Below are 12,087 nucleotides of genomic sequence, written 5' to 3'. Positions count from 1 at the left end.
AGATTTGATGAAATTAAATGGTGTCCAACTCTTCATCACAAATCTGTATTTTCCAGAGCAGAACAGGTGTGCTGAGCATACTAACTGAACTACTGTGGAATTAGTTGTAACCATGCTGCTAGCTCAGGGTCTGCCTAAGCTTTTTGTGTGCAGAAGCAATAAACGCAGCTGTTTTCTGTTTATTTGTTGAATAGAACTGATACCTGGAACGCTACGAGGTATGAACTGGAAAGACAGTAGTGAAGGGACACCATCCTCTAACATTGTCTTTATTCAACAGAAGTAATCGATACCAAAAATATTTTCAAATCTTGTATAGGTTAATATTATCTCATCTATTTTTCTAAAATAATTTCATATGATTTTGAACACGATGTGGTATATTTCAGGGTAAAATGTATAAAAAGACATTATTTCCTCTTCTTTGTCACAATCAATACATAATAGCTCTATCATAATAGCTCTATATGTACAGTTAAAATTACTTTTCTTTTAGAAACATTTTAAATTACGAAATGTCTAGCACACTTCAAATTCCTATTATTATAATTGTGCAATCTGACAATATTTATTAAATTTATTTCTGGATTCATTTATGAAACAATTACATAAATTGGTGGATATTCATTTGTAGATTTGTTGGCTATTCTGATCACACTGAAGGCCTTCAAGTGTGGACTGAATCGGAAAAATGAGTTATTCAGAATAAAGACATTGTCTTTGAACCTGAGAAAACTGGAGAGAGAATAGCATTAGTCCTAACTGATATGGGTGATAAAAATTTGAAGATTCACCATGAAGATGATGCAAGTGTGTTTAAAGAACCAGCAGAAGCACAAGTTCCAGTGAGAGAGAATTGAAAAATAGGCAATGGCTGATGTAATAAGATTGTCTAATTGAAATGATGCTCTTTGAGTAAATGAGCCTAAGAATTATACAGAGGCTGTTAAATATGTAGACCATGAACATTGGAGAAAAGCAATGGGGGGAAGAAATCACTTCACTGGAGGGAAATGCTACACAGACTTTGAAACCTCTGCCACCAAATAAAAAGCTCATTAGAAACTGTTGGGTTTACAAAATTAACAATAAATCTAATGATAACATTTTTAAAGAAAGGCTCTCTGTCTGTGGATATAGTCAACAAGACGTTATTGACTATAATTAAACAATTAGTCCTGTTGCTAAATACGATACAATTTGAGCAATTTTAATGATCACTGCTGGCAAACATCTTCATTTGCTGCAGTTAGATGTAAAACCTGCTTTTCTGAGTGGATTCCTAAAAGAAGAAATACATATGCAGCAGCATCAGTGATTTACTGATGGGAATGATTGGGTGTGAAAACTTCATAAAAATTTATATGGACTACAAGAATCTCTGAAATGCTGGAATCAGTCCTTCAAGGACTTCCCAGTGAATCTTGGGTTTATGGACAGTAAGGCATATCTCGTCTATCAGCAAGACTGCAATGACAAAATTGATCATAGTTCCGTATGTCGATGATGGATTAATACCTGCAAGTAGGAAGGACATTGAATTCAGGACTATTATTACTTTAGAGCCAGAATGGTATTTCCGAAACATTAACATTATATGTGAAATAATACATGTGTCACACTGTAAGAACTAAGCTGTGCCTTTGCTTTATGTTGTCCTGTTTCTTTGAGTTTCTACAATACACTGAAATATATAAATCAGTCTTAAATGACAAAAAGAAAATTGTTCCTTTCAGTACTTAGTTTAGATGTATTTATTTACCCTGTCAGTAAAAGGCTACCTTCTGGGAGTGTGTGTATCTTGATTATATACCACTGATTCAGTTCAGTTAATGAAAGTACAGCAAACTAGTTTTGCACTCAATAGAATGAAGGATCACTCAGGCAGTTGAAACACTAAAGAGGGGTTTCAGTTTAAAGAAAGACTACATAGTTCAACCAACAGAAATTAAAGACTGATTTCACTTGAAAAGAAAGAATGAATAATTCTAACAAAGAGTTAGAGGGGCTGGCCAGTACTTACCTCAGCTCAGTACAGCCGATAGATACACAAAAAACCACCGAAAATTTACGTTCCTAGCTTTCGGAATAAACGTTCCTTCATCAGGGAGGAGAGAGGGGAAAGAAAGGGAAGAAGGAAAAGTGGATTTAGTTACTCACAACCCAGGTTACGAAGCAACAGGGAAAGGAAAACAGGGAGGGTAGCAAGGAAGGAGGCATGCCCTCTAGCATAATTCTAGGGACCTAGGAACCTGCTACACCGTATGTGCCATTTGGCTTCTCCCACCCAACACCAGTCCCTCTGAACTGCGGAGATGGGAACTTGCACTCCAAAACATCCTTTCATCCCACCATCCCCCTGGACTGAACCTACGTTAAACAACCTCACTCCCATTTACTCTTCAGTCTTCTCCTCTTTCCCTTTCCTCTTTAGCCATTCATGCATCTTTTCAACCTACATCTTTATACTATATGCCTCTTTACTTCTGTATGCATCCTCTTTGGTTTGAAGCTGACACAGTACTTGCAGTAGAATATCTTTGGCTTCCCTCTGACAACCATGCCTCCATCCTTGATACCCTCCCTGTTTTCCTTTCCCTATTGCTTCATAACCCTTCCCTTTCTTTCCCCTCTCTCCTCCCTGATGAACGAACATTTATTTCGAAAGCTAGGAACGTAAATTTTCGGTTGTTTTTTGTGTATCTATTGGCTGTACTGAGCTGAGGTAAGTACTGGCCAGCCCCTCTATCTCTTTGTTAGTATTTGTTTCACATCTTTATATGAGATTTTCCATTAATTATTTAGAATGAATAATTCAGTCAACATAAAAAACTACAATGGATTGTGTTGGGTGCTTTCATTTGGTTGCTCCCACAGACTGAGTAAAAAGAATGGGTGAATAATTCAACTGATACATACAACGAAAACTGAATGAGTTGACTGTCTTCCAACAACTGACTGAATTGATTGTTTTCATTTGGTTGATCCCACTGCTAAATAGGATAGTGTCTGTTAGGTGCAGCATCGATGGAGCTGTGCGGAAGAGGGTAGCGGGGATCACAGAAAGTGTGTGTGAGGTTGGAGTGGGAACAGGGAAGGGTTAAAGGCAGATGGCAGTGACTAGCAAAGGTTGACACTATGGGGAGGGGGGAGATGAGGGTGGTGTTAAGGTTATGAAGGATGTGTTTCTGGAAAAGTTACAGCATGCACAACTCAGAAAAATCTAGGTATGGTGTGAAAGCAGTTATGATGCAGCCATGATGTTGCATGGCTTGCTCAGGAGTTGGGTGGTCCAGCTATCTCTTGTCCACTGTTTGGCAGAGGCCATTCATTTGGAAAAACAGCCTCTAGTGGTTGTGCCCACACAGCTCACTACAGAGTGGTTGAAGCTAAGTTGGTAGGCTATAAAGCTCCTTTCACATGTGGTCCCACATCTGATGCAGTGGAAATGCTTGCTGCAGAGCTGGAATAGGTGGTAGTCATAGGATGTATGGGACAGGCCTTGCATTTAGGTCTTTTATAGGGTTATAAGCCAAAGGGCAAAGGGTTGGAAGCAGGTGTACGATAGGTGTAACAGGTTGGGCGGATGGCAGAATACCGTAGCAGGAGAGGTGGGGAGGATAGTGGACAGGGTATCTCTAATTTCAGGGAATGGCAGCAGGCGGTCAAAAACCTGGTGGAGAACATGATTTAGTCACTCCAGTCTAGGTTTATACTGAGTCACAAGGAGGGCACTCATTTGTGGCCAGTCAGTGGTTGTGTGAGGAATGATATGTGACTGGGAAGAAAAGGGCGCAGATCTGTTTCTAGACAATGTGAGGACAATAACTTTGGTTTGCAAGTACCTCTGCCACACCCTGAGAGCATTTAGATAGGGACTTCTTGTGACGATACAGGTGGCTAGGCTGTGTGAAATGGACTTCTTGGTGTGGAAAGGCTGATAGCTGGTGATTGGCAGGTTTGATGTGAATGGAGGTACCATTGGAGCCATCCATTAGGTGGAAGTCAACATTGAGGTATGTGGCTTGCTGGGCTGAAGAGGACTAGGTGAAGAAATATGTATAGAGTGTCCTCCTTATTGGTCCTGGTTTTAACCACGTGAAATTTTGGGATTCTGGGTGACTAGGAGGCATTCCTCCGGACTGTCCACTAACAAGTTGGCATAGGATAGTGCCATGCAGGTACCTACGGCCAAACTATGGATTTGTTTGCCGGTAATGACTGCAAAGGACAATCAATTATGGGTGTTGATTGATCATGATGACTGCGAAGGAGGGTGTGGGTTTGGAGTCATGGAGTCAGTCAGGCACATCGAAAGGTAGTGTTCAATGACAGTAAGGCCATGGGCATTGTGGATGTTAGTGCAAAGAGTAATTAGTTAGTGTGTTTTATGTAGGAGGGTACATTACAGGAAATAGGCTGATGGTCTTGGTCAACAAGACTGTAGATGCTCTCTATGGGGACACAATATCCAGCTACAATGGGGCTTTCTGACTGGTTGCATTCATGTATTTTAAGAAGCATGTAAAAGGAAGAGTCCTGGGAGTGGTAAATGTGAAGAGAGAGATAGTCAGAGAGAGGTTCTGAGATGGATCTAGGGATCTGACAAGAGACTGGAGATACTGATAGACTATTGGAATAGGGTTAATGTGGCAGAACTTGTAGATGGACATAGCTGCTAGCCGGTGGAGGCTCTTAGTCGTGCAAACCCTGCAGTTCATAACAACAGCGGTGGAGCTTTTTCCAGCATGTAGGATTATAAAATTGGGATAAATTTTAGGTGGAGGATTGTGATTCTTTCTGCTAATATGATGCTGGTTTTCATAGTGTGGGATTTGGAGAATGCTTATGAGGCAAAGAGGTTAGGAAATTATGGAATACTCATCAGGGAATGAGTCTGGAGGACTTGGGGTGAATCACTGTTAGAGGGAGGAGAAAATTTAGTGAGGTAGAGTTCGGTATTAGCTTTGGACTGAGTCTGATTCATAGGATTTGTGGCAGAAAGTGCCTCCACTTAAGAAACTAGAAGGAGAGAAGATGTCTAACAAGCTCAACAAGACTGAACTTGGGAGTGGAGTAAAAAATGAGACCTTTGGAAAGGTCATGCACTGTGGGACTGAGGCTTTTGGAGGAAAGGTTCACAACTGTGTTGTCGTGTCTGTTTCTGTTGAAGTTCTGTGTTCTAGGATGGCGACATATAGTTTCTGAAGGTAGAGGCTCTTGATGTGGTGATGGCTGGTGGTATTCCAAGGTTGAGTACGAGTTGAACAGATTTTTTTTTAAGGTGGCATACTGCTCTAAGGCTAAAGTTTTCAATCACAGTGATGGGATGTAGAACTCTGGGACTCCCAAACACGAGTATTTTATAGATGGAGTAGAGGCAGTGCAAAGATGATTGGGTCCGAATTACAGCTCGTACAAAATAGACACGTGTTTCAAAGTTTTACTGACCTTCAAAGAAGTCACCAGCATTGTATGTAACCCACTGCCAGCGATGTGGAAGTCGTAGGATACTCTTAGCAGTGCCAGTTGTGTTGACAGTTCAAACAGCGTGGTCTATTACCCGGCGAATTTGTAGCAGTTCTGAAGCGAATGCCGTGAAGTGTTTCCTTCAGTTTAGAAATTGAGATGAACTCATGAGGGCTTAAGTAAGGGGAGTGCAGTAGGTGGTATAGCACTTAGCAGCCCCATCAGTCAAACAAATTGTACGTGCTTGGGCATTGTCCTGCAAAATGATGATCAATTCCTGCAGAAAGTGTCATCACTTCTGTCTCTATGCTGTTCATTTTTGGAACACAACCTATGACCAGCTGGAAAGAAACCTTTGGGTGATTGGCTGAAGCTAATCTGGGAGATCAATTTGGGTTCTGGTGAAGTGTAAGAACATGTGAAATGATACAGACCTTACAAAAGGGCTTTGACGGTAGACTGAAGAAAGGGAAAAAAGATTAATATGGTTGACCAGATACACTCTTTGTAATTCTGAAATTATCAGGGATAAAATACATTGGGCAAAAGGTTACCTGCAACTTCTATTGAAACCAGACTGCAGTTGTACGAGTCAACAGGAAACCACTCGTGAAAAAGAGAGTGAGTCATTCAGTCTGTACACACAGCAAGCAGTAAAGGAAACCAATGAAAAATTATGAAAACCATATACAGTTCAGAGTCTTTTCTTCCCATCTCATCAGTAAGTCTCACCTGGCTCAGGGTTCTGGGCAACTTTTCCATCATTCTACTCATTTACTAAAACCTCACCAGCCCTTTCTTTCATCTCTCTTCTTTGCTCTACCAGTCTTCTGCCAGAAGGAGGAGCCACTGCCTCCAAAAGCTTACAGATTTCCATGCCTTTCATAATGTGTTTTCTCCTGCTACTATTTGGTGAGTAACTTTTTATGTATCCATATTACGTTTTCAAACATTGGAAGTTTTTAATGATGTATGTCTGGCAGTGTTGAATGTTAACTGCAATGACATTTCTTGCACTGGCTCCCATATCATTACCGGTATTCTGATTGGTTTACCTACACTACAAAATAATGTTTAATTTCATGTTAGCAATCCCTTTTTGCTGAATGGAGCCAGTGAGATTAGTAGAAAAAAATTGAATTTTAGTAGTGGAAAATCACATTGCTTCAGTAATAAATCAATAAGCAACAAAAAATGCACGACTGACTGCTGATGTTTTGTGTTTTATATTGTTGTTGTTGTTGTGGTCTTCAAGTCTTGAGACTGGTTTGATGCAGCTCTCCATGCTACCCTATCCTGTGCAAGCTTCTTCATCTCCCAGTACCTACTGCAACCTACATCCTTCTGAATCTGCTTAGTGTATTCATCTCTTGGTCTCCCTCTATGATTTTTACCCTCCACACTGCCCTCCAGTACTAAATTGGTGATCCCTTGATGCCTCAGAACATGTCCTACCAACCGATCCCTTCTTATGGTCAAGTTGTGCCACAAACTTCTCTTCTCCCCAATCCTATTCAACACCTCCTCATTAGTTACGTGATCTACCCATCTAATCTTCAGCATTCTTCTGTAGCACCACATTTCGAAAGCTTCTATTCTCTTCTTGTCCAAACTAGTTATCGTCCATGTTTCACTTCCATACATGGCTACACTCCAAACAAATACCTGCAGACACGACTTCCTGATACATAAATCTATATTCGATGTTAACAAATTTCTCTTCTTCAGAAACGCTTTCCTTGCCATTGCCAGTCTACATTTTATATCCTCTCTACTTCGACCATCATCAGTTATTTTACTTCCTAAATAGCAAAAACCCTTTACCACTTTAAGTGTCTCATTTCCTAATCTAATTCCCTCAGCATCACCCGATTTAATTTGACTACATTCCATTATCCTCGTTTTGCTTTTGTTGATGTTCATCTTATATCCTCTTTTCAAGACACTGTCCATTCCGTTCAACTGCTCTTCCAAGTCCTTTGCCGTCTCCGACAGCATTACGATGTCATCGGCGAACCTCAAAGTTTTTTACTTCTTCTCCATGAATTTTAATACCTACTCCGAATTTTTCTTTTGTTTCCTTTACTGCTTGCTCAATATACAGATTGAATAACATCGGGGACAGGCTAAACGCTGTCTTACTCCCTTCCCAACCACTGCTTCCCTTTCATGTCCCTCGACTCTTATAACTGCCATCTGGTTTCTGTACAAATTGTAAATAGCCTTTCGCTCCCTGTATTTTACCCCTGCCACCTTTAGAATTTGAAAGAGAGTATTCCAGTCAACATTGTCAAAAGCTTTCTCCAAGTCTACAAATGCTAGAAACGTAGGTTTGCCTTTCCTTAATCTTTCTTTTAAGATAAGTCATAGGGTCAGTATTGCCTCACGTGTTCCAATATTTCTACGGAATCCAAACTGATCTTCCCCGAGATCGGCTTCTACTAGTTTTTCCATTCGACTGTAAAGAATTCGCTTTAGTATTTTGCAGCTGTGGCTTATTAAACTGATAGTTCGGTAATTTTCACATCTGTCAACACCTGCTTTCTTTGGGATTGGAATTAGTATATTCTTCTTGAAGTTTGAGGGTATTTCGCCTGTTTCATACATCTTGCTCACCAGATGGTAGAGTTTTGTCAGGACTGGCTCTAGTTCTAATGGAATTTTGTCTACTCCGGGGGCCTTGTTTCGACTCAGGTATTTCAGTGCTCGGTCAAACTCTTCACGCAGTATCATATCTCCCATTTCATCTTCATCTACATTCTCTTCCATTTTCAGAATATTGTCCTCAAGTACGTCGCCCTTGTATAGACCCTCTATATACTCCTTCCACCTATCTGATTTCCTTTCTTTGCTTAGAACTGGGTTCCCATCTGAGCTCTTGATATTCATACAAGTGGTTCTCTTTTCTCCAAAGGTCTCTTTAATTTTCCTGTAGGCAGTATCTATCTTACCCCTAGTGAGATAAAACTCTACATCCTTACATTTGTCCTCTAGCTATCCCTGCTTAGCAATTTTGCACTTCCTGTCGCTCTCATTTTTGAGACGTTTGTATTCCTTTTTGCCTGCTTCATTTACTGCATTTTTATATTTTCTCCTTTCCTCAATTAAATTCAATATGTCTTCTGTTACCCAACGATTTCTAGCAGCCCTCGTATTTTTACCTACTTTATCCTCTGCTGCCTTCACTACTTCATCCCTCAGAGCGACCCATTCTTCTTCTACTGTATTTCTTTCTCCAATTTCTGTCGATTGTTCCCTTATGCTCTCCCGGAAACTCTGTACAACCTCTGGTTCTTTCAGTTTATCCAGGTCCCATCTCCTTAAATTCCCACCTTTTTGCAGTTTCTTCAGTTTTAATCTACAGTTCATAACCAATAGATTGTGGTCAGAGTCCACATCTGACCCTGGAAATGTCTTACAATTTAATACCTAGTTCCTAAATCTCTGTCTTACCATTATATAATCTATCTGATACCTTCTGGTATTTCCAGGATTCTTCCATGTGTACAACCTTCTTTTATGTTTCTTGAACCAAGTGTTAGCTATGATTTGCTCTGTGCGAAATTCTACCAGACTGCTTCCTCTTTCATTTCTTTCCCCCAATCCATATTCGCCTACTATGTTTCCTTCTCTCCTTTTTCCTACTCTCGAATTTCAGTCACCCATGACTATTAAATTTTCATCTCCCTTCACTACCTGAATGATTTCTTTTATCTCATCATACATTTCATCAATTTCTTCGTCATCTGCAGAGCTAGTTGGCATATAAACTTGTACTATTGTAGTAGGTGTGGGCTTCGTGTCTATCTTGGCCACAATAATGTGTTCACTATGCTGTTTGTAGTAGCTTACCCGTACTCCTATTTTTTCCCTTTTTAAGTATTCTAACCTTTCTGCCCGATTAAGGGATCTGATATTCCACGCTCTGATCTGCAGAACGCCAGTTTTCTTTCTCCTGATAATGACGTCCTCTTGAGTAGTCCCTGCTCGGAGATCCGATTGGGGGACTATTGTACCTCCGGAATATTTTACCCAAGAGGACACCATTATCACTTAACCATACAGTAAAGCTGCATGCCCTCGGGAAAAATTATGGCTGTAGTTTCCCCTTGCTTTCAGCCGTTCGCAGTACCATCACAGCAAGACCGTTTTGGTTAGGGTTACAAGGCCAGATCAGTCAATCATCCAGACTGTTGCCCCTGCAACTACTGAAAAGTCTGCTGCCCTTCTCCAGGAACCACACATTTGTCTGGCCTCTCAACAGATAACCCTCCATTGCGGTTGAACCTACGGTACGGCCATCTGTATCGCTGAGGCATGCAAGCCTCCCCACCAATGCAAGGGCCATGATTCATGGATAAAAATTGTTGATATGTTTAACCTATATTTTTGCAATTTGCTACAAAAGTGTGAAATGAAATTAGTAATTTTTCTACCTCTGACAAATGACGTTACTTCTTGTTTCTTTATCTAGAATTCTGATGCCATTCCTGTAATTATTGACTTTTACTATACTATGCTCAGTGGGAGTAGGTGCCCGGTAGAAAATTTTTAAAACTGAGCACTTTTAAATGACCCATATTGCAAGGCACTATTTTTCTATCAGCTATATTCACAACCTATTGTGATTTGAAATTTGAAACATGTTACCAATATATGACTCAGCTGAAAAGCACTGTGAGACTAACTGTCAGGCAAAAAACTGAATATCAGTCAGAGATGACAGAAATGGAGAATGAAATTCAAATAATGGATTATGCTGTGCCCCCTTCCCTCCAAGTATTAAACTCATAAAGTAAAATTTTCAGTCACATTCTGTATGTGTCAATATTATCATAGTGATGTGAAGGAAAGAGAAATTAAATATTTGTTAAAGTTCAAAATGTATGTTATGACAATTTAATATTTTTCAGCTTTGTAACATTATTTTACAGTTCATTTATAGATAGAAAACAAGACATTATTAAATACCTGAAACTGGAAGGCTGGTCACAAGCTTCAACAACAGCATCAGCCAAATCCAGTGCTCCCAGACCACCAAGGGCCCAGTGGTTACACACTACAGCTCTGAAAGCTCCGCTTGCCAAACTAGCTTCCTTCAACAGTTGGAGTTCAGCATCAGAATCCGTTCTGTAGAATACAGTTATTGTTAGTGAAAAGTTAGGTTTTCCCAGTGGTTGAAACATAAATCATCAATTCAATCATATGGCTCTACCAATACTAAGAAAATTCCCCGCTACAATCTCCACTTTACAACATTTGTATTTACTTATAAATAATGGAAATGTCACTCTGCATAAAATATCAATTAGTGCAATGTAAAGAAATACACAGTCAACTAATGCATACCAGAAATTTCATATCAACACCACTTAAAAAATTTCTCAATATAAATAACCATGATGTTTCAATCAAGTCCATGTCTTTCATAATTTTCAGGTTTCTGTCTGCTTTTTTTTTCAGATTCATGTTTCTTTTCTTACTTTCACATAACATGTGGTTTCTCTGTGCTAAATATTGTCACTAAGTAAATAAAATGTTTTCAGACAGAAAGCTAGTCCAATACATGCTCTTAAACAAAAGTGTAAGAACAGACCAAAAGGTACCACACATCACTTTCCTGCTGCCTGTTTAATGTTTTAGGAAGCTGGAAGTAGGTAGGTAGCAGTTCAAAGTGGATGGAGAAGATTGTACAAACTACTACATCATCTAGACATGGGGTGCATTCTTTGCTGCAGATTGTGTCACAATTCTAGGGGACTGGTAGGTGCAAAAACAACTCTACAAACTTCAGTGTACAATACGTAGTACAGGAAACTGCATGCTTCAGAATTCAATCTCTGATTGACGCCAAAGAACTAAAAATTCTATATGTCTTGACCACTCATGGCAGCAGGCCACTGGTGATGGACCTGGGGATGCCACTACACATTCAAAATGAAGCGAGTGCCCATCATATGAAAGCATTCCTCTTCTCTAGTATCAAAAGGATTGGAAAGGGCATATCGGTAAATTAAGCCCTCAAAATTGTGTTCTGAGGCAAAGATGGTGTTCTCTTAAGTATTTTTCCTACCATTACTATTTCTTATCAAATAACTTATGTTTGTTACTTTTTTAATCCATTTTCACATAACACTTAGAATTTTGTGCCTTATTTAAAATTCATTTCATGTCCTCTGCAAATTGCAGTCTCATTCCTGAAAGGAAACATAAGCTCCAAACACGGTTGGTATCAGTATCACCTACAGCAATTTTATCACATGGAAAAGCAGCCATAGTAACCTACCTAAAAGGCTGAAAGGAATTATTTCTTCCAAGTGCTACCAAGAACTTCAATTTTGCAGATTGAAATAATTGAAATACAAACACAATCAAATCTTTTCACTAAAGTCTTTGACATTGTTTTGCAAACAATGATTAAGCACTGTTGACACCCTAAATAATTTGAGTTTGACTTTCAACGGATCCCTGACATTTAGGAAACACCTAGAAGTAGACAAAAGCTCAAACTGAGTAGCAGTATATATCTCCCATCCAGTAAGCCTTCCAAGACCCATGGTTCTGGGTGACTATTCTGAACTCCAATCCTTCCCCTCAACCTCTCCAGTCCTCTTCTTT

At 39.7% G+C, this 12,087-nt stretch overlaps 1 protein-coding gene across 6 annotated transcripts in view; it reads right to left on the bottom strand.

The window, feature by feature from the left end:
• LOC126267222 (C-1-tetrahydrofolate synthase, cytoplasmic) overlaps positions 1-12,087 on the bottom strand; it is a 316,907-nt gene that overhangs the window by 25,277 nt on the left and 279,543 nt on the right. For all 6 annotated transcript variants that reach the window (XM_049972201.1, XM_049972202.1, XM_049972200.1 and 3 more), the window contains one exon: positions 10,441-10,599. In XM_049972201.1, coding sequence (XP_049828158.1) covers positions 10,441-10,599 — 159 coding nt within the window. The remainder of the gene's footprint in view (positions 1-10,440; positions 10,600-12,087) is intronic.

Source organism: Schistocerca gregaria, chromosome 4, assembly GCF_023897955.1.
Source record: "Schistocerca gregaria isolate iqSchGreg1 chromosome 4, iqSchGreg1.2, whole genome shotgun sequence".
NCBI lineage: Eukaryota > Metazoa > Arthropoda > Insecta > Orthoptera > Acrididae > Schistocerca > Schistocerca gregaria.
The sequence above is the reverse complement of the archived record's forward strand: the minus strand, read 5'-3'. Positions and strand labels throughout refer to the sequence as shown.